Raw genomic sequence first — 21,752 nt, 5'->3', positions numbered from 1 at the left:
GTCTTCTGGCACAACTGATGAGACCCGTCCAGCCGTTCTCAGGCAGGAGAATGAGAATACTCACCATGGTGCCTGAAAGGGAAGGAAGACAGTAGCAGATAATACTGAGCATCTGTGTAGAACACTGTAATTGTTACAAGTACTGCAAACATGTAAGTGGATGTTCAAAAGTATTCAATGATTTTGTGGGCTTAGGTAACAACGTCTTTGAAAGGTGAGCTATTATGCAACAGACTATTATTCTAGAAAGAAGCGATGAAAGATGGTACTGGAAGACAACACTTAATATGAGTGTGTTTAGATTATGAGAAAACATCTTTCCTCTCCTACTCCCAAATTTACTCTTTTTGTGCTTATCTTTCTATGAATCTGCTTTCACTGAGAATAGAAAAATATAAACAGGGAAGGTGTGTTCTGAAAAGATATCATTCTGTACTGTAACCAAAGTGGCTCCGTTGAAGACAATTTTCACTTCAATGTAACACTTAACTGAGGTACCTTAAGTCTGTTGAGAACTCAACCATGCTGACATGTCAGGATTCAGTATGGTATTATTTCTACTACAGGCAGGGTGGGGTGACAAGATGCTATCAGACTTACCTTGCACTAGTTCTAGTCTAGAAAAATAAAAAAATAACAGGTTTATACAGAGGAAAGAGTGATTGCTCCTATTGTCACGTATTTCAGAGACTGTGCAGTAGTTTTATCAATAAAAGACTGATTGTCTAGAAGACAGAAAACAAGATGATGTTTCTGAAAAAAAAGAAAGTTTTTACAATAGATAAAGAATCAAATGGCCTTTCAACAACTGCTTTGGAATAAATCTCAGTGTAACACCTGAAAAAATTGGCATGAATTCATTTACATTTTCTTCTGTTTGTTTGAGTCCAGAATTAGAAGAAAATACTTCACATAATGCACTCTGTAACCATATTTTAATTGTTAGCACACAGCATTGTCTGGAAATAACATCATACATACAGCTGTATTTGTATACAATGTGTCCAAAAGCACAGTAACAGAGTCTTTAAAAATGTGCATATTGTATTAGCTACATGCCTAGCAAAGTTCCAGACAGATTAAGCAATTCCCCCACACCACTCTACTGGAGTTTGCAAGGAGGTATATACATTTTAGGTTACTTACTCAAAACAAGCCCCAGGGAAACAGTGCTGAATTCCTGTCAAGAAGGAGTTACAGCCTACCTGGGAGTACCTTCCCCATACAATTAAAAAGAACAGGCTCCAGTTTACAGTTCTGCCAAAAGGCACATTGACAGTGCCCACACCACACATTGCTATTTAAGACAGTGAGTGAAATGAGTATAAATCAAACACAATCATCAAGTCTACTAAACATTAGATTAGTATTTTTCTAGTAGGATATTTGTATCATCTGGAGATGTCCATATGAGACAAATGCCTTTAGGGAATAAAAATACAATGGATTTGAAGTCCTATGAAATCCTACATTGTGTAGAGAGACTGCCAAATAAAATGAGGCAGGGAACCAGAAAAAACTGCAGAAATGAACCGGAAACTTGATCATGGTTAATGATCACCATTGAGAAAGGAAGGCTTTATGATTTTGTGTTTTGTGAGTGCAAAATATCTGGGGCTAAAAATAATTCAAGACTGATCAGAAGAGCAAAACTGAAAACTGTCTGGCATCCAGAAATTAGTGGCATAAAGTTAAAGAGAAGATCTAAGAATGTGTAAGCTCATGCAGGTATAAGGCATGGAGGAAGAGTAGAAGAGGAGAAATGGAGACAAAGGGAGAATGAAATAAAATTAGGCTGTTATTCCTTAACTATTCTTGAGAGATTTACAAGATCACGTCAATCTGTTCTTTGATGTGAAGTGTCCCAGGAAGACACTGAAGTCACTGAGCTACTCCGGTTAGCTAGGGTAGGCAGTATTGAGCTACAGTAGTTACATGCCATAGGTCTTACCAGCTTAAACCACGTACAGATTACACCAAGATAACATCTTGTTGCTTTAAAAATAGGGGTTGGAAGATGTCTAGCCTTAAAGCTAAGGGTCTGGGAAAGAATTTTTGAACTTCAGTTTGTTCCACAGATTTACAAATAAAACAGTAACAGCAAGTGCACTAATAAGGACAAAAGGAACTGTAGGCTGCTACACTGCACTAATACATCTGTTTTTGAATTTCTGAGACTTGCAACCAATCCTGAAAACCAAACAAAATTTCTGTTGTCCCTCCTACTATTCATTTTAAAGAAGTTGCTGAAGAAATGTAGGTTATAGTGTTGTAACAAAGAAGGGTCTGTGTTGAAGCAGTTCCATCCAGTTTGAAAGGAAGAGCTATTTAAAATTACGTTTGGTTCATGAACTGACCCTAACAAATAATTCCAGAAGGTGCCATTGCATGCCACTACTGTTCCTTCTCATAAGACAGACACTGTAAGCATCTCCTTTCTGGATGTCAGAACCAGAACAGATTTTGTCCCAGATAAACTCTCACATGGCATGGAGAATAACTATTAATCTGACAGCACACAGCTGTATAAGGGGGCAATCAGATTCTACCCTATCAATCAGCTCTTTCAACAAAAGATAGTGCAGCCATACTGATAGAATTTTAGAATGGTTTGTGTTGGAACGAACCTTAGAGATCACCCATTTGCAGTGAGCAGGGTTGACACACACTAGATCAGGTTGTCCAGGGAACAGTTTAGAAACTTTTATATTGATGCCCTTACATGAGTTTTTTGCAGCAACAAACTTCAGTCAACTTGACTACCTATTTTGAAACATGAACAGATTCAACCTTAAAAAATAATGAAGAAAAAAAATAAGAAAACAAGAAAAATAGTCCTGAAATTAAATGAGGACTTTTAAAGCTGAACCACTTTGCTCTTATGGTTTATAGAGCAGCTTCACAAACCTTGTGAAAGATATTCCCAGTAAAGCACTACGAATGAACAGAAAGAGCACTAAACTGTCCCAGAAGATGTGTTCTGGACAGGACAGTAATGGGCAATCACAGACTCCCTCACTGCTCTTTGCTGTTTCAGTCCCAGGTCTGCTCTGACCAAGTACTCCAAAATTGTCCTCTTGGGAATACTGACAAAGAGCTACTCTTTCCGTAACCACAAAATGGTGTGGATGACCATGGAATTGGAATATTTCACTCTCCAAAAATTGTAAATCCTTCTTATAGGCAGCCTAGCTAGAGTTTTCAGAAGTGCACTGGCTATTTATGCAAAAGAGTCTACAGGAAAAGAAGTGAGATTTTCAACAGTATTGAGTCTTTGTTTACAGTTGTAAATTGTGTGTGCAAGAGGACTGAGCAAACAATGCTAGCTGTTAGCTATGTTTCATCCCTTGGGCACTATATCAAACTAGAGCTTTTTTGATCCTGTGGGCTGGGTGATCATTAGTGGTCCAGTATGTTTCCGCAGGGCACCCTTCAGTTTAGTTTTGCCTGAAAGTGATCTGGGTTCTACATTATGAAACTGCTTTGAGAGGCAAACTGAAACCAGGAAAGAGATGATGACTTTAAAGGACTACCTCCGGTCCCAGATCAGATAAGTAAGTACAGACACTTACTTGGATACCTAGATTCCTGCTCATAACTATCCCAAATTAGACTTGGACCCCAAGCCAATTAGTCTCTGAGAAATCTTATTATTGCTTTTTAATTTTAATATTCTTTAAATTTATGGTAGCAGAATTAAATTTTAGAAGATAAAATTAAGACTTCTAAATAGTAAACAAATAACCCCAAAACTCTCATCCATATGTCTGCCAAAGTGAATACAGAAAGGCAGATTTAAATGAGGTAAAGAGCTGGCATTTGATACATTACTATTTTTTATCTGAAACTAGAATCTATGCCTTTGAATAGCTCCATAATTGGTCCAAAAATGCCTACAAGACTGAATGAGAAATACTTGTATAAACAACACAGCTAAAATCATGCAAAAATCTGTTAGACATAAGCCTGGATTAATATTCACTTAAAAATACATATTTTTGAGATCAGAAGATCTATTGTTTTTCGAGCATTACATGAGCTATACTAATTTTCACACCATTATCTTTTTCTTATATTTTACGTGTATGTCAGCATCTTCTTTAACACACAATATGAAGCCAGTCAGCTTTGTCCTCTCAAAAAAATACTCTCTTCACTTCACTTCTGTCTAACAGTAAGATTAGATGTGAAACAATCTCATACTGGACAGACTTTAACAGATTCCCCGTTCAGACTGTCTAAGCATGTAAGAGCCAGAATTGAGTCACAAACCACAAAGAAAAAGTTCAATTTTGTTCTGTAGTCAAAAATCACACCTATTAAATCATAATGACATTTCTTGTTTCAAGTTGTGCCCATTCAGTTGTGTCACGCTAGTCACTGTGTTCCTGGTACTACTTTTCAGGGAAGTTGTTTGAATGGCAGAAGAGTTGCGCAAGTAACTGGCAGATCTCTCTTGCTGAGATTTCTTCCGGCAGCAAAGCTGGTTGTTGAAATGTCTTCTGAAACTCTCACTGAGCAAATACAGTGCAAATGGATTGACACAAGAGTTGCAGAAGCTTAGCACTCGGGCCACTAAGGTAACAACCATATGCCCTATTGATGAATCAATCTCATTGTAATTAAAAGACCGGTACATGTATAGCACATGGTTAGGAAACCAACAGATAGCAAAGAAGCCAACAAAAACTAGAACAATTTTTGCCAGACGTTTCCGAGTTTCCATCTAAAAAGATGAAAAGAACTCAAATCAACAACAGTGAATAAAACTACTTCACATAACAGACAGTTAAAACATGTAGCATTTTGCTTTATATTAACTTTAAGAATTATCATAAGACCAGTAAAAATACTGGATTATTTTTTCTATCTCATCTACTTTCCCACTTTCAGTTTACTTACAGTGTCTGTTTGCAGTTACAGAAGGTTGCTCTTTTCATATGCAGCAAGAACAATTCATGACCCCAGTACGCATTGGCACATCGCCTCAAAGCATGCACCAAAAGACATTATGAGATTCACCCAGGCTTGAAACTTAGCTTTAGTTAGAAGCAATTTCAAAATCGTTGGTTTTGAAATGACACTGCAAGTCTGACACCTAGGGTTTTAGCCATAAAATAGTACTTATGTACTGTTATTTTGCCGGAAATGCCTCAGGCTTGCATCTCTCTCCAGCAGAAACTGGCAAAATAGCGCATTACACAGTCTGAAGCATCTTAATTCCAGGATAAGTTGAAAGGCTTGATCAGTCCTCAATAATTATTTGAAAGAAATGTACCTTAATTGCAGTACTAAAGTGTAATTGAATTACAATGTAGATATTCAGATTAGATGAAGAGTTGAGAGGAAATGAGCCTACACAGTGGTCCCAAAACTGAGAGATGGAGAGAAACTGGCCAACTGGAAGGTACCAAAGGGAGGTAGAAACTTTATAAATATTCCTTCCAAAAGATTTATTGTTTGTGACAGGTACCAAAGTTTCACAGAGTCAGGAATTTTTTCTGGCTTAGCTCAATTTACTATCAAATTTAACCTGATAAAAAGCAAGTGATTTTTTTCTAACAGGGTTCCAAAATCCATGAAATAGATCTGTAAGTGGAATTTTCTGAGCTCCATGTAAGCAAAAAGAACAGCTGAGATTTCACAAAAGATGGGAAAGCTGTACCACAGCAATTTGGTAGGATTTGCACTGGGCCAGATAGCAATTGCAGAGTAAAATGGTACAGAGGCACTGCGTGAATATCATACTTCTGTGGTATTGCGTAAAGAAACCTGAGCTGACAGCAATAATCTGAATTTACTTTCTCTTGCTGGGAGATATGTAACTACACTAGATGTTTCTACTCTTCTGAGTCCCATAGATTAAACAAAAAATACCTAAGTGGAATGAAAAAAATATGTTCTAATTTGAAAATACATGTAGGTTCAGAAATTTGATATAAATTAAATATTGTTTCCATCCTGTGAGTTCAGCCAAAAGGCTCTCAGTATTCACAGAAAATAAAGTAGTACATGAAGTGCTAATATGTATGCATTTTGACAAGAAACAGACTAACATAGAAATGAAATGCTGAGCTAAAAGGACATGAGGGAATGGGGTCTTTCTTTCTAAAAGAATGTGTATGTTCTGTATAGGCAAAGAGATCTCAGGGAGCATGTATTTTCTACAGTGCTGGCAGAGAAAACCTAAATTATTTTAATGGACATAAGTAGTTTTCTCTATCAATACTAATGCATTTGTAAAGCGGTTAAGGAACCCTCGTGGCAAAAGCTGAGGTTGGTATATAAATTATTGTGTTAATGAACAGCCAGTTGCTATCTTATGGCACGGTGTGCCTTATAGGGAAGTTGGCTATTAAAATGTAGCAGAAATGCAAAGTCTTGGCCTGAAACAATGATTGAGCATGTGGTGGGAAGGCAGGGCCAACCCAGGGGAGCTCAGGTGTATGCAATGCACTGAGTGACGGGAATCCTGGCTCCACCCTTTCCCAGACCTCATTTGAGGGTTAGCAGTGGAGGCAAGGGTATCTCTTACTGGAGATCCCTGCCTTCTAAAGGTAAGCAGTGTTTTTCCTTCATTTCTGTGTCTGTAGTTGCTGCATTTGGGCTTATTTTCATTTGCTGTAGCTAGAGACTTTGCCACCCTGCTATTATCATGGTACTTTCCATCCCATTATAGTGTTGCAAATGTATTGTCTTAAAGGTATACAGAATCTATACTGAAAATTCTATGGCAACTACAATAGAAAGATTATTACGAAAAGTTCAGTTGTGAGCTCAGGATTGTATTCAAGAAAGGTCTACTCAGAAAGCCAAAAAAGTTCACTTAATGTTCTCTGAAGTTTTCATCTCTCTTTGTCCTGAGAAGATCCTCCAAAAAGAAATTTACCTTCCTAAGTCAATATTTTTCATTTTTGAGCAGAAATAGAGACAATTCTAAAATGAAGTTCATGTAAGATTTGTCCCCCCATTGGTAGTATATAGCAAGGGGAAATCAGTAATGCCACAAAGCAGTGGTTACACTAGCAATACATACTTGCATATAAACCAATCCTATTTCATTTTAGGAATATCTCTTGATGATATTGGATGTATATTTTCCTTCATATTGATTTACATACTGGGCTTAATACTGAGTAATTATGAAAGCAAAGACATTTTTCAGATAATCATATACTTAGTTCATGTGTGTGAAATATGCACAATCCAACAGCTTTGTTACCTTTTTTGTTCTTCCATTTATAAGCACACACAACATAATGTTTCAATGGTAAGTAAAAATCAAATTGCTTACCTGTCGTTTTGCATGTTCACTGTTTTCTCCGGGGATATTATGGGCACTTCTTATTAAACTCTTTGCAATATGATAGTAGTAGATACTAATAATGGCAAGAGGGATAAGGAAATACACTAGGAAAATCAGCACAGAATGGATCTTTGGGTGCATGTCATCTGTCATGGGGTACGGTATGCATGCTGTGAAAGTGGCATTGCCTGTGTCATTGATGTGGGCCAGTTCGGAGAACACTGCTTCAGGAACTGATAGGAGCATGGAGATTATCCAAATGGCAATGGCTTTTGCACAGGTCCATAGCACTGCACTGGAGGTCTGGATGTCCATGGGATTTACAATTGCTTTGTACCTGAAAGTGATAAAAATGCAGTTACGTATTAAAAGGTATCTCTTCATACAGTGATTTAGGCTACTTCATATCTTTGAAAATAATGTCATATTTTTTCTTCTTTGAAATAACATTGGGTTTGTAATCATTATCAAATTTGCGTTTTCTAATCTTCCACTGCATATATATCACAGATACACAGAATCATTAAGGTTGGATATCCATCAGGAGTGGCAAAAGGAGTCTCAAAAATGTTGCAATCTGTAGCCCATTCTGTGCCAGCCTCATGAAAACACTGAAGAAACTACCACTCTGTTCTTCCTTGCCCCATATCCTCCCAATAAATTCTCAAATGCACATCTAGCTTCCATACTTCCATAGCACTCTCATACCAGCACATGCATTCTAGAACTTGTTTTCTTCCTTGGCTCCTCCTTCACGCCACCACCTCATTCCCACTTGCAGCCTCAGTGCCACCCCACCAGCCCCTTGCCCTTCCTCCTAAGCACCTTTGTATACATAGATATACTGTCCTGGCTGTAACACTCAAAACATAATTTTCTTTATAGAGTCAAACAAGAATGACTGCCAAGAGCCTGTCCAGAAGTATTAAACTCTTAAATAACATGAACATGTTCAAATAACAAGTAGGAAGCTGCTGCTTCCACATTTTGGGAAACTGTCCCATAATATATGATTAATGACAAACCTTTGCTGTATTAATAATTTCACTACCATTACAGTGAAAACAGGAAACATTGCAGAGAATGGAAATATCACTGCAGTAAAACTGACGAAGGAACAGAAGTAGGGGCTGGTCAGGAATTTTTCTATTAAAAAATTAGTAGCATAAGTTGATACCCAGGGAAACTTCTTACAAGAAAAGGTCAATTTTAAAAGGCTAAGTACGCTTTGAAAGAAATATTTCAAAGCTGCCTTAATGTTTTGCTTAACTTTATGATTCTGATTTTGAGAAATATTCCTTTTCAATAAGTAAATTATGCTTTTACACTTTTTAATAAAAAAATGAACACAAAACATTTCAGTTTAACTAGACTATGGAAATTTGGAAGGTTGCTTTTTCTGATGCTTTTTTTTTTCTTTCATCATTTTTTTTTTCTTGTCTTAACTTGATTTTTATGGTCTTGAAATTGCAGAATTTTCAAGAAATGAAGAAATTATTTTTACTTACTGTGAAAAGAGAAATTTAACATGAGGGAGAGAATCAAGAGGGATTCATATTCCAGGTACTTAACTTTATTCATCTTAAGCTCCTTCTAGTCAGCAATGTACTTCCAAAGAGTAATTCAGTATTTATATGTATTAAAACACCCCTTGAAGTGCTTATTTTTCTCTTTCATCTCTCCAATGATCTTACATGGAGAAGAGCTGCAAGTTAGATGTCTCCACTCAGTGATAGAACTCCTTATCCACACTTGTAGATACATATATAAACACAAACACATATTAGTATGAACAGTTATCCAAATACTGTTAAGGGGTTGTGTTGTGGCTAACCATACGTAATACAGTTGCTGCATGCAATGTTAATAGATGGAACTGTAATCTCAAAGGTCCTGACAGTACTTAATAATCCTCAATACCTCAAGCAGAGGTTTGAAGAAAAGTGGGTCAAAGATAAATCCCCATGCAGTGACTAGTGAGTTTGCTTGAGCCATAAGTGGAATTGGCAATGCCATGGAAATGACTGGCACAGAGCACTGTCTTGGTACCTTAGAAAACCTTTTCTTCAGGGAATATTTGAGTCAAAATGTGTCTTGGAGCTTACTCTTTCTCATGACTGTGATAAACTTCTTATTAAATAATTATAAATAACGGCTACTTATGGTCATATTCTCTCTGAATTCAAAAAGGATTTTTACTCTGTCTTCACCCATATCATGGAGCAGGAAATTAAACTTTGTAAACTGTTTCTGTTAATTTATGTTTACCATTTCTTCTAACACAAAATGAGAAACTCCCAGTACACAAATGTGTAAAGAAATCCTTTATGCTGTCACAGCAACTTCTGCCCAAAGCACGAAGGCTTCTGAGCACAAACTGTGACCTTATTAGTCAGTAATTTACTTCCTATTGCTGTCTGCCTTGATTTCATTACATAAAGACAGACCTTCTATTTCATTTCGTTCAACTGAGGTGACGTCAAGTCCTCGCATCTGCTCATTTCATCAAAACTTTACATTGCTGGAGAAGGGCTGATATGGGGACTTAGGGGGCATTTAATAACGAGAACAAATATTTTATACCCTAATATTTTTCCCTCTATTTTTGCACTGCATTTCTTTGTCAAATCACAGAATATGCATAGTTGGAAGGGACCCACAATGACCATCGAACTCAACCCCTGGCTCCTCACAGCACCACTCAAAACTCAAACTCTATGTCTGAGAGCATTGTCCAAACACTTCTTGAACTCTGTCACCTTGGGGTTGTGGCAGCCCTGGACAAGTGGCTCCATGCCCACTGCTCTCTGCTGCAGAACCTTTCTCTAATCCTCTCCTGACCCTGCCCTGATGCAGCTCCGTGCTATTCGCTAGGGTCCTGTGGCTGCCATCAGAGAGAAGAGGTCAGTGCTGCCCCTCTACTCCTGTCGTGAGGAGCTGTAGCCCACCATGAGGCCTCCCCTCAGCCCTCCTCTGCTTTACACTGAAAAAACCTAGGGACCTCAGCTGTTTCAGATAAGACAGTGACCTTGTCACAATTCATCGCTTAAGCAGTATTTGGTTCTGTTAATATCTATGTTGGAGACATTTTCAGAACCTTTTACATTACCAGAAAAGGTGGCATATGTTTGTGCCTTGGTACATATTACTGAGCTATGACTAACTCCGAATTTGAAGTCTGTCAAGTAGAAGGCCCTTTTCCAAAAGAGGAGAAAAAAATAATATCTGGGTGAGCCCAAAAAACTTCAGCATTTTCCCTCAGTTAAATACAAGATGGGATTCTTCCAAGATCTCTGTAGTCTATGTCAGTGGGAAGGAAAAAGCACTAAGCATTTTACAAAATCCGTCTTGTTGTTTGTATATCTGAAAAGGCATGGAGACAGGTTACAGATAAAATCAAATGTAAACTAGGTGAAGTTAGAAGTATTCCCGAAATGAATATCCAGCTTCTTCTTTTGTATAAAACCCATGTAAGGCTAAAATATATCACCAGCCATTCAGATTATGAATTGTGTGTTTTTGTAAATAAAAGAACATTGATAAATCAGAGTAAGGAGCAAATTATTTTTTAAAAATCCATCTTTTCCTTTACTTCACTGATGGAAAAAATAAAATTATAGGTTGTCAGGAAGATCAGGAAATAATTATAATTATGTATTTGTTTTTAATTAAAAGCCTTCATGTAAGTTCTATCATTCTACTTGTTCTGTCATTGTCATTGCTGACAAAAGCAACTCAACTCAGGAAATATTTTTATAATAAGTTTCCTTTCTTTGAAGCTACGATTTCTAACAATGGAAACAAGTATAAACTTGCCCATTCTGCAGATACTAGTTTTGCCTGTATAGAGCATATATGTCCAACCCGCTAGTTTTATGTTTTTGTTGCCCTTTTTATATTTTAATAAAAAAATTAAGTTTTGTTATTTGTATACATTAATGATATATTTTATATGTGTCCCAAGACAATTCCTCTTCACTCAATGCAACCCAGACAAGCCAAAATGTTGGACACCCCTGGTGTAGAGTATCTTCATTACAAAGCAATCTCCTTCTGTACCCAAAATAATCATGACAGAAAGAATATCTTTTTCTGGAGTTATAACATTTTCTAATCTTACATTTAACAAGGTATTTGATAGTTTGTATGTCTCAGTTCTCAATTAGTATGTAAATTTAATTGGAAAGGCATCTGTCTCTGCCGAGTCCATTATGCTATTTCCCTCTCATATACTTGACTTCAAAAGAAGCTGCTTCATGATTCATCCTAAGTGATCCTTCCATCATACTCTAACCTCTTTCTCTAGAGCACTTTGAGCTGATGCCTTTTGAAATGAAATTTAAAAGAATAAGAAAAAAAAATCAGACAATACTTAAGAAGCCACTGAGCTGTGATTACAGCCTTTAACACTACCCAGGGCTGCAGTAGTCCTACAAAGGGGACTGAAAGCTCCTGCAAAAGCCTAAATGCTTCATCCTTCTTATTTTTTTTTCCTTTATGTAGTTCATAAAATTGTTAGATCAAATGTAAAAGGACAGATACTATGAAAAGGATAATAAGAGTAAATCTGAATACAAAACAGTATCTATTGGTTTACTGGCACGTTTTGAATATCTCCAGAGAAGGAGACTCCACAACTTCCCTGGGCAACCTGTTCCAGTTCTTTGCCCCCCTCCCTCTTGTCCTGTTTGTGCACACCACTGAAAAGAGCCTGGCCCCATGCATTTGACTCCTGCACTTTAGATATTAATAAACATTGATCAGATCACCCCTCAGTCTTCTATTCTCCAAGATCAACATTCTCAGCTCTCTCAGCCTTTGCTCGTAAGGGAGATGATCCATGCCACTAATCACCTTTGTGGCCCTCTGCTGAACTCTGTTTAGGAGATCCCTATCTTTTTTGAACTGGAGAGCCCAGAACGAACACGGTGTTCCAGATATGGCCTCACCAGAGTAGAGTAAAGAGAGAGGATCAACTCTGTCAACCTGCTGTCCGAGCTCTTTTTAATGCACCCCAGCATACGATTGACCTTCTTGGCCGCAAGAGCACACTGCTGGCTCATGGCAAACCTGTTGTCCATCAGAACACCCAGGTTCTTCTCTGCAGAGCTCCTGTCCAGCAGATCAGCTCCCAACCTGTACTGATGCATGCAATTATTCCTCCCCAGGTGCAAGGCTCTACACTTGCTCTTACTGAACTTCATCAGGTTCATCTCTGCCTAACTCTCCAGCCTCTCCAGGTCTTGCTGATCGGCAGCACAGCCTTCAGCTGTGTCAACCATTCCTCCCAGCTTTCTATCATCAGCATACTTGCTGAGGGTGGACTCTAACCCTTTGCCCAGGTCATTGATGAAGATGTTGAACAAGACTGGACCCAGTTCTGTCCAATGGGGAGCCCCACTAGCTAGAGGCCTAGAACTACACTCTGTTCCACTGATCACACCCCTCTGAGTTCTACCAGTCAGCTGGTTTTCAATCCACCTCATTGTCCACTCATCTATCCCACACTTTCTAAGTTTCATTACAAGAATTTTGTGGGAAACAGTCTCAAAAGCCTTGCTAAAGTCAAGGTACACAACATTCACTGCTCTCCCTGCATCTACCCTACTGGTGAAGACATCGTAGAAGGCTACTAGGTTCATCAAGCATGATTTCCCTTTGGTGAATCCATGCTGAGTACTCTTGATAACCTTCTTTTCCAATCGCTTGGAGATGGCATCCAGAACAAGTTGTTCTATCACTTTTCCAGGGACGAAGGTGAGGCTGATTGACCTGCCTGTAGTTTCCTGGATCCTCCTTCTTGCCCTTTTTGAAGACTGGGGTGACACTGGCTACCCTCCAGTCTTCAGGCACCTCTCCCATTCTCCAAGATCTCTCAAAGATGATAGAGAGCGCTTTGGCAATCACTTCTACCAGCTCCCTCAGTACACGTGAGTGCATCTCAGTAGGGTCAATAATATCTCAACAAAAATTCTTATCTAGCATTTTTGAATGACTTCCCCAAGCAGAAAAGAATGAAAGCAGATTTTTCAGGATTAGTTTGTTGTATTTTTTTGCACATGAAGTATATTACTTGCCCTGTCCCTCTAGCATTTCAGATGAGAGTGGGGATTTTTCTCTACAATTTCTCTTGATTTTAATTTTCTCATCTCTTTCTCTCTCTTGCCATTCACCTCACATTAACTAGCTATATTTCTTACAAGCCCATTACAAATCTTGCAATGCTAGCTCACTGTCCAGAATCTGGCTTTTTACTTGTCCATTTTCTAGTAACTGCACTAACTAAAAATACCATAATTGATTTGTTCATTTCTCCTCCTGATGACAGTAAAAGTGCTTCATTGACTTATTATTCAGAAAAGTTAGTGTATGTCAGAGTTTCCAATAGATGTAAGTTTGCTAATGTCCAGAAAGAGTCAGTGATTTTTTTCATATTTTAAGATAAAGAGAGGGGAAAGCAGAAGGGAAAAGGAAGGCAGAAGGGAAAGGTAGAGGGAGAGGGAAAGGGAAAGGGAAAGAAGGGTAAGATGTGGACAGGCTGGAGATTTGGGCAGAGGGGAACATTATGAGGTTCAAGAAGAGCAAGCACAGAGTCCTACACATGGGGAGGAATAACTGCATGCATCAATACAGGTTAGGGGCTGTCAATACAGCAATCCTTAAATTACAGTCAAACAAACTTGGAACTGAAACACAAACTATGTTAAAAAATACCATGAAAAATAGCTGGGGAAAAAAAAAGAAATAATATTTGGATTAGTCACGAGAAAGGCAGAAGAGTATCATACAAGATTTCATGAACTTGTAAGAACATGATAATCGTATTCCTGCTGTCAAACTGGGGCTCAATATTGTCATGGATTTAAAAGTTACTAGTAGAGGCACACATTTAAGCTGAGAGACTGTGACTGGATATGCTTTGTTTCATTAATATATAAAAACAAACACACACACAAATTTTAGTACTGTAGACCTGTGTTCAGCCTTGCTTGGTAATAATTTAGCTGGATGTATTTTCCAATAGCTATTTTACCTGTTACAGGCACAGTCTGCTACCCAATTAATCACAGAAACAGGAAACAGGATAAATAGTTTTGGACACTAACATTTACATTAATCAAAGCAAAGTTGTCTGCTGCCAGCACAATAAAGACATCTCACTGATCACAGACTAGGATAAGCACCACAGCCATTTCTCACTTTTCCGTCTTGAGAACTAAGCTGGTTTTGAAGAGCACACAGAAAGAAAAGAGTTTAATAGACACTTGTGTCTGAAAAGGTTGAGAACAGGGTAAAAACTCTTTGCCTTATGTTATTTGTTGAGAAATCCTTTTCAGCTGTTTAAAGATGGTCACAGGAGGAACTTATCCAACAGATAATTTGAATTAGACTTAGACTAACTTACCCTAGAATAGGTAATTCCTGAATGTGATCCAGATATAAAACCTGTCCTGTATTATTTTCCATCCTCTTCTTTCTGAAATTTTTCTGTCGTTTTCCTTTTAGCTATATGGAATGGTTACAAACCAACTACAACATTTTGGAGTGGGGACAGATGAAAACAGGTTTCACTGTTAAACTGACACTTTTAAATTGACAAGAATGATTGCTCCTGTATCTCAGAGAAGTTCAACCTACTTATATCTTGTAGGCAAGAAAGCAGAAAAGAGCTAATAGCCCAATATATGCAAAAAAAACCTGAACTTCCTTTAAGAATTGGCTCCTAATGCGGGCTTCTTTTGAGTGTGAGACCACTGAGGGCAGATATATCACCCCTCTCTTCGCTGTGTGCAACACAGAAGCCAGGCAATTCGTAGCCTGCTGTATTACCTGCAGAACCACTTTCAGCTTCCTGGCTACCCATCTTCACAATAACCTTGTAAGTAAAGTAATGATAGAGAGAGGTGCTCTCAAAAGAAGAGTGTAGCTCAGCCCTGCCCAACCATAACCCTCCTAGAGTCCAGAAAGGACACTGTGTGCTCATAAGGGTAGAGCTCTGGCAATGACAGCCACCTTGCCATGACAGGGAATACACTGTCCCACTGTTCGTTATCCTCATTCTAAGCAACTGATCTGAGAGGTACAGGGTTTTTTCCTTTATACATCCATTATTCTGTCTGATGGTATCGAGCTATGGATTAAATACATGAAATTTCTGCTTTAAAAAAATAAGAAAAACATTATTTACTGCAAAAGTGATCAAAGAGATTTTCCTGGAGAGGTTGTGGAGACTCCTTCCTCGGAGTTATTCAGAGTCCAAAGCATCAGCATTAGATGACCCTGCTCCAAGGAAGGTTTGAGCTAGATGATATCCAGGGGTTCCTCAGTGATTCTGTGATTCAATAATTTTATATCATCCCATTCTCCATTCGATCAAAATGCTTGAATTTTATGTAAGGAATTGTTTTGCAGTGCTACTGCTACATGAGCTTCATATTGGTTTCTGATAATTTTTGTAGTCTCTTGAGACAGAAACCATATGGCCAAGCTAAGTTTCTTTGTATGAAAAGCTGAGAAAAAGCCCAACTCCATGTCTCTCCTGAATAAGAGAGGGAGAGGAATAGGATAGATTAGGTGTTTGAAAAGACCTCTGAGAATTAAAGACCATACTGATACATTTTGATCCCTACAAAATATGATAGAGTTTCACCAATACGTCTGGCAAGCTTTATTTTGTGAGTCAAATTTGCACATATAAAATAAAGGGTGAGCTGAAAAAATGTGAGGGAGAAAGCTTGTCCATTCTCTCTTGAATTTATTTTGCTTTGCCTGTTATCACATAATTATAACCATACTGCTACAGCCTACAGTAAGAGAAATGTCTAGCCTATCAATATTAGGGTTTCCAAGATGTATGCTTACAGATTTCATAGTTCTACTGGCTCAATATTATTTTGTTTTCCTATTATACATTACGATCAAGGCATTATTTCTCTCATATACAAACAGTCTCATTTTACCTCTGGATATATTTTTTTTATTCTTTGGTTAATTGAAAGTAACTTCCAGGATGTCATTTAATGCTATTTTCCTTGTTGTGGCTCTTTAATCCTTGAATGTTGGCAATTAGAGCTCAAAAGGAAGTAATGTCCACTTTTCTTCTTCATCTATTCCACTATATGTAGTAAGAAATGAAGATTTTAGAGGTCTCCAATCACTGTATTTCAGCTTTAATCACCACCTGACAAAAGAAGAAACTTTAAAAAATTCTGAAGAAGAGAAACAAGAAGTTCTAATTAAAGGTATTTGTACTGACCAAAAGTAGTTAGTAGGCAAATTGAGCCAGAGAGTTTTTTATCATTTATTGTAGTCAGAAGTCAGTACATAGCAAAATATTTTTAAACTCTTTACACTTCTATTAGAAAAACTGCAAGCTTCCAAAATTAAAGCAAATAATTTTTTAAAAAATGGATCAAATACTTTAGCTATATAAAGTTATATCATACATTTTTAAGCATCTCATTCAGGCACTCTAGCATTACATTTTTAAAATATAGGAAAGGAGTCATGGAACTCATAAAAATAATTCTGTTACTTGGTTACTCAACTAAATGCCTCATCAAAGATCACATTTTTTAGGAAGAACATGAAGATGCTGTTTGAATTTTAGTAGGGCCAGTTGCTCCACTGTTCAGCTTCACAGTCTTCATTAAAGTGCAGCAGGACTGTATTTGAGCTAACACATTTAAACCCTTCATTAAAAAGAAAATTCAATCTAGAAAGAGTAGCAGAATTAGATTTAAAACTATTTTTACAGTTCACATAAAGAATGAAGCCTAAATTAGAGCCAAAGAGAAAGAGACAAATCAAAAACTGTTTTAAGGCTGTGATTTATTCCAGTAAAGTCTAATCACCCCAAGTCTCTTGGTATTTCATGGATACAATTGCTTTTCACTAGCATGTATAAAACAGCAATGGCCAGAGGTGCACCCTGTAGCACTTTTTAACCTGCTGACCTCTGAGCCTCTCCAGTCACCTCTGAATACTGCACATTATGCAGCCATCTAGCTTGGAAAGGCCTCTGGCAAGCATCTTCTTGGTGTTCTGCTTCCTCACCAAGCGCAATATTACAAGATCTCTTATCCTGAGAAGGTGAAGAAACCTATTGCCCTAGTTTACATTTTGAGCTAACTTATGTCCCATCATGGATGTAAATTGGAAATGCACTCCCTGGAGCAGTAAACAAATTCATGGCATAATTTAAGTCAGGTTCCTCCCTAACTGTTGTCCTTTTTGCAGTAAGGAGATACTGGCACTCCTTTTCATCTTGCATGCCATGCTGTAATCCCTCTGGCTAAACTTCACCTCTTTATTTTTACTCATCCAAGAACACACTAAGTCCTGGGACTTCCTCATTAACATCCAGTGAACCTTGTCCAAGACTGTGGTCCATGCCTTGCCCTGCCACCCCTCTAGGAAGTGCATCCCTGCCCATTATGCACCAGACCTGCAGGAATTTTCAGAGCTATGAGGGGTGTTTTGCCCCCATGGGGCCCTTGGCTCTCTATTTTATTTTTTTGCTCTCTACATTTTTGTCTCTTGGTCCTTTTTTTCATTTGCCATCCACTGTAATTATTAGTTTTTCTCCTTCTGTAATCTACCCTCTGCTTTTTTGTTGTTTTGTTTTTTAATATTAAGTTTTCAAGAGGTGGTTTAGTTTCTCTGTGATTGTGAAAATCAATAGAAACCATGGCCATGAGGGGAAGGGGAGCTCTCCCTGCACAATTCATCTGTGGCAGCAAGAGAGTACAGCTGGATCAGCAGTACTGCTCCTGCATCACATTCCACATCAGAGATGGGAGTGATCTCCTGCCAGAGAAGGGGATCACATCCATCTCTGATGCCAACACACTGCACTGACAACACCACTACTGCAATGTCTGTGGTCTGTGGGGCTGCAGTAGGGCACAACTGCCCACCCCAGCAGCCAGACCCATAGAGAGAGCCCACAGGAGCCCAAGGCTGGGACGGGACCAGAAGCTGGTTCTGAGATGGGGACAGGCAAACTTGGGCCAATTTGTTGTGTGCTGCTGAATGTAATCTGTTAGCATGCTCTAGCAAAGTCTGCAAAGCAGTGTTACAAATTTCAGATAATATTTGTACACAAGAAAACACCAAAATAATCTCACTTTCAGGTAGTAAAGCTTCCAGACAGAAGATGCATACCTCTCACAATGAAAGCACAAGTGATGCTGAGAGATACTTTTTTGACAAAAAGCCATATGAAATTAAGCAAGTTTAGAAAAGAGATGTAAACAATGTATTGGTTTTTTTTTTCCTTGTAGCCTCAGTTTGTAGGTAATAATTGCTCAGATTTTGTTTCTAGCTGTTACTGCTAACTCTACCCTATGCATGTAACATACTAGGCTGAATTTCTGAATACACTGCGGAAATCAAGATATCCTTTTTTATCTTAACTCATGTAGGAACAGTGTAAAGAACTGTAAATATTTATAAACCTCTTCTTTTGTGCTATCATTGCATGGAGTTATATATAGTTGTCCAGTTAAAGGAAGTAAAAAGTAGGAAATACTTCAGGGATCACATATTGCAGTGTACTTGGAGCATAAACTGTGAAAGAAGAGCTCACTGCAAAGCCATTCTTGTCTACCAGACCAGACTTGTACCAGATTATAATGGAAACTAATATCCATATCACAGCTACCAAACTACTTGCATCATATTTTGCCTATCTGGAGACAACACTGTCTCCAGACAGGCCTCTCCTCATCACCTCTTAGCTGCAGGCTGATGCCACTTCTACCCATCTGCCAGCATAATTATCTGCACAGTTTCCCCCATAACTGAATCATGTAAAGATGTCACAGCTTAGTAACTTGCCACAAATCAGTGCAACAGCAAGAACAAAAACCACTCATACCAATGCCTCCTCTTTAGTTCAAGAGAAGTTTCTCTTGTACAAAATAGTATAACCGAGTCCAATTCAAATTCCACTGAGAGCCATGCCAGTTTCACTGAGGGATGAATTGGCACCTAGGATAAAAGACTCTGTTTTCTGAAGCTGGTGTTTCCTGACTGTTTATTTTTTTCTCAATAAGTGAAAACATAAGTACGGAAGTTAAAGAAACAGAGCTGCTAAAGTCTTCATATAACCATTTCTGATACTTGCTTATAATATGTACTTCAAATTACTAGGGGAATGTATTTATTAAGAGCTTATATGGTCACATCATGCCATCTGTAGCTGTTTGGTAGGATGTGTAATTCTAAATGCATTCAGCGCAAATAGATTCAGCTTTATTGCTTCCTGCATTTTTCCTGTTTTAAAAGAAGACTATAAAACAATATGAAAAAGGCAGAAAAAAAAAGCTTCAAATCTATATAAAAAGTAAATGAATGAAGACACAAACATCAAACTACCAGCACTTGTTCTCATTATATTTCACTAGAGATATGATCTCCTCTTCAAATAGCTTCTTCCCATTTCAAGTAATATGGCACATTCATACTTTTAAAATAGTAGAAAGAGAGCAGAAATGAAAATGCAAGGTTTGCTTGGCTCTCTGAGGAAAATTTTTGACAAATTCTTTAACTGAGGTAATCAAAGCATTACAGGCATTCACTTTAAAGTATATTTTGCATGCTCCTCTTCAAGAAAACAACCAATTTTCATACATCATAGGCTTTATATAGAGGTATTTTAGATCCTGATTCAAATACCATTGAAATTGATGGCTACTGAAGAGTACTGTTAGATGGAATCAAATGATTTACTGCACTGGTGAAGAAAAAGAAAAATTACAGCTATACTCCATAAAAAAAGGGTTTAAGGTTTTGAAGAAACTTTACTGTAAGTCTGAAGATACACTATCAAACTTCAAGCCTTTACTTTATGCACCAATGTAACACAATCCAACAAAAGAATAAGGGGTTCTTCCTACAAAGAAGGAATTTAACATTTTCATTTCTGGCTGAATAAAAGTGCTTAGATAAGGAAGGATAATCTAATTTAGTTTAAGGTTGCCAAATTACAATGCCAAATTTAGCATTTCTTAGCCTGAAGCACAGTTTAACAGCTACCTATTTGCTATAAATCCCTAAAGTATCCATTTAAATTAATTGGGAAGAAAAGTTGGGAGTCCAGCCCTCTATTCCTTCCTAATTTGAGAAGCAGTAGAGATGGAGATGTTCCCTTCTAGTTTTGTTTCTCTCTACCCCCATTTTTATGTAAGCTCCAAGGAAGACAAAATGGACAGTCTGAATCAAAAGTTCAGGAGTGACAATTCCAGTAGAACAGTTTGGTGTCTCCAAGTTCTCAGAGGCTGAACCAGTTCTGATAGTCACCTTGGGTAACCTGCTGTTCTTTTAAGGCACAAGCACACACACACACACACACACACACACACGCTTTCACACGCTCTCACACAGACTTTCTCAGCAGAAAGAAATAAATCTATTAAAAATATGCCTGTGTTTGACTCAGTTTAAGCTGCTCACTTCTTGTTGATATATCACTGTGACTTGGCATCGATCATGTTTAGAACCTAAATCCTTCCTCTAACAAATAAGATTTCAGTACACAAGCCATTACTTGGCCATCCCGGAGGTGCAGAAACAGGGCTAAGTCCCAATTCCTGCTTCTGACACCCTGGAAGTTGGAGCCACATGCACACCCATTTGCAGAAACCTTTTAACTTAAGTCAGTATCAGACATGCTGTCAGTCAGAGGGAAGGAGACTTATGAGCAACTCACAGGTGGAACTAAGGGGACTGAAAACCAGGAGTACCTTATCAGAGGAGTGCCTTACCTTTCTTGCCAGCTCAGGCTAGCCTAAGGGACAGCCTGGCTTTCCTACCTGTCAGCACTTAAGGCAGTCAGCGTGAAGACAGAGACACCAACAGAAGTGAGCTGGATGGCAGGGATGAGCTTGCAGCCCACCTCCCCAAAGAGCCACTCCTCAGAGAAGTAGCGAGAGGCATCCACTGGCACGCAGGTCACCAGCAGGAGCAAGTCGCCAGCAGCCAGGCTGGAGATGAAGATGTTGGGCACACTCCTCATGGCACTGTTGGAGATGAAGATCTTCATGAGGGTGACATTTCCCAGCAAGCCCACAGTGATGATGAGCAGGTAGAGCGAAGGGATCACGCAGCGGACAGTGAACATGGCCATGCCCCACGCCGGAGGCAGCAGGGCTGTGTCTGGCACCAGCTGGACGCTCCCATTGCCCCCGAGGGGCAGTGCTGTGAGCTCAGACAGCAGCTCTGCCTCCATCCTGGAGGGCTCCAGTGTAAAGTCCAGTGGGAGACACTAAAAATCTTCACCTCTCTGCAAGTCAACCAACTTTATCCCTTTTTCCTTCTGCCCTTCTTCCTCCCTCTTTTTCTCCATTGAGTTGCAGATGGCACACCGTTCTCAGGCACAGAAAAGAGAGAACGACACAAAAAAATAAAAAGAAGACAATATGTGCCACTCCCCCTCAGCTCC

General features: G+C 38.5%; 1 protein-coding gene and 1 long non-coding RNA gene across 2 annotated transcripts; one reads left to right on the top strand and one right to left on the bottom strand.

Annotated features, from left to right (window-relative positions):
* On the bottom strand, positions 4,124-21,539 carry NMBR (neuromedin B receptor). Its single transcript, XM_021392269.1, has 3 exons — positions 21,124-21,539; positions 7,295-7,643; positions 4,124-4,726 (listed from the first exon to the last, which is right to left on the bottom strand). The coding sequence occupies exons 1-3, from the start codon at positions 21,537-21,539 to the stop codon at positions 4,325-4,327; spliced, it is 1,167 nt and encodes a 388-aa protein (XP_021247944.1). The 3' UTR covers positions 4,124-4,324.
* LOC110396574 lies at positions 7,244-10,852 on the top strand. Its single transcript, XR_002437068.1, has 3 exons — positions 7,244-7,270; positions 8,780-8,869; positions 9,941-10,852. It is a non-coding gene; the product is annotated as an uncharacterized LOC110396574 (long non-coding RNA).

Source organism: Numida meleagris, chromosome 3 (genome assembly GCF_002078875.1).
Source record: "Numida meleagris isolate 19003 breed g44 Domestic line chromosome 3, NumMel1.0, whole genome shotgun sequence".
NCBI lineage: Eukaryota > Metazoa > Chordata > Aves > Galliformes > Numididae > Numida > Numida meleagris.
Note: the sequence above shows the minus strand (reverse complement) of the source record. Positions and strands in the feature narration are given on the sequence as shown.

Excerpts from the sequence above, each read along its gene's own strand:
- NMBR (XM_021392269.1), bottom strand. The coding sequence starts at position 21,539 with ATGGAGGCAGAGCTGCTGTCTGAGCTCACAGCACTGCCCCTCGGGGGC. Across the intron at positions 7,644-21,123 it reads ACTGCCTTAAGTGCTGACAG|GTACAAAGCAATTGTAAATC; the intron begins GTAGGAAAGCCA and ends TATCACTTTCAG. Across the intron at positions 4,727-7,294 it reads GTGAACATGCAAAACGACAG|ATGGAAACTCGGAAACGTCT; the intron begins GTAAGCAATTTG and ends TCATCTTTTTAG.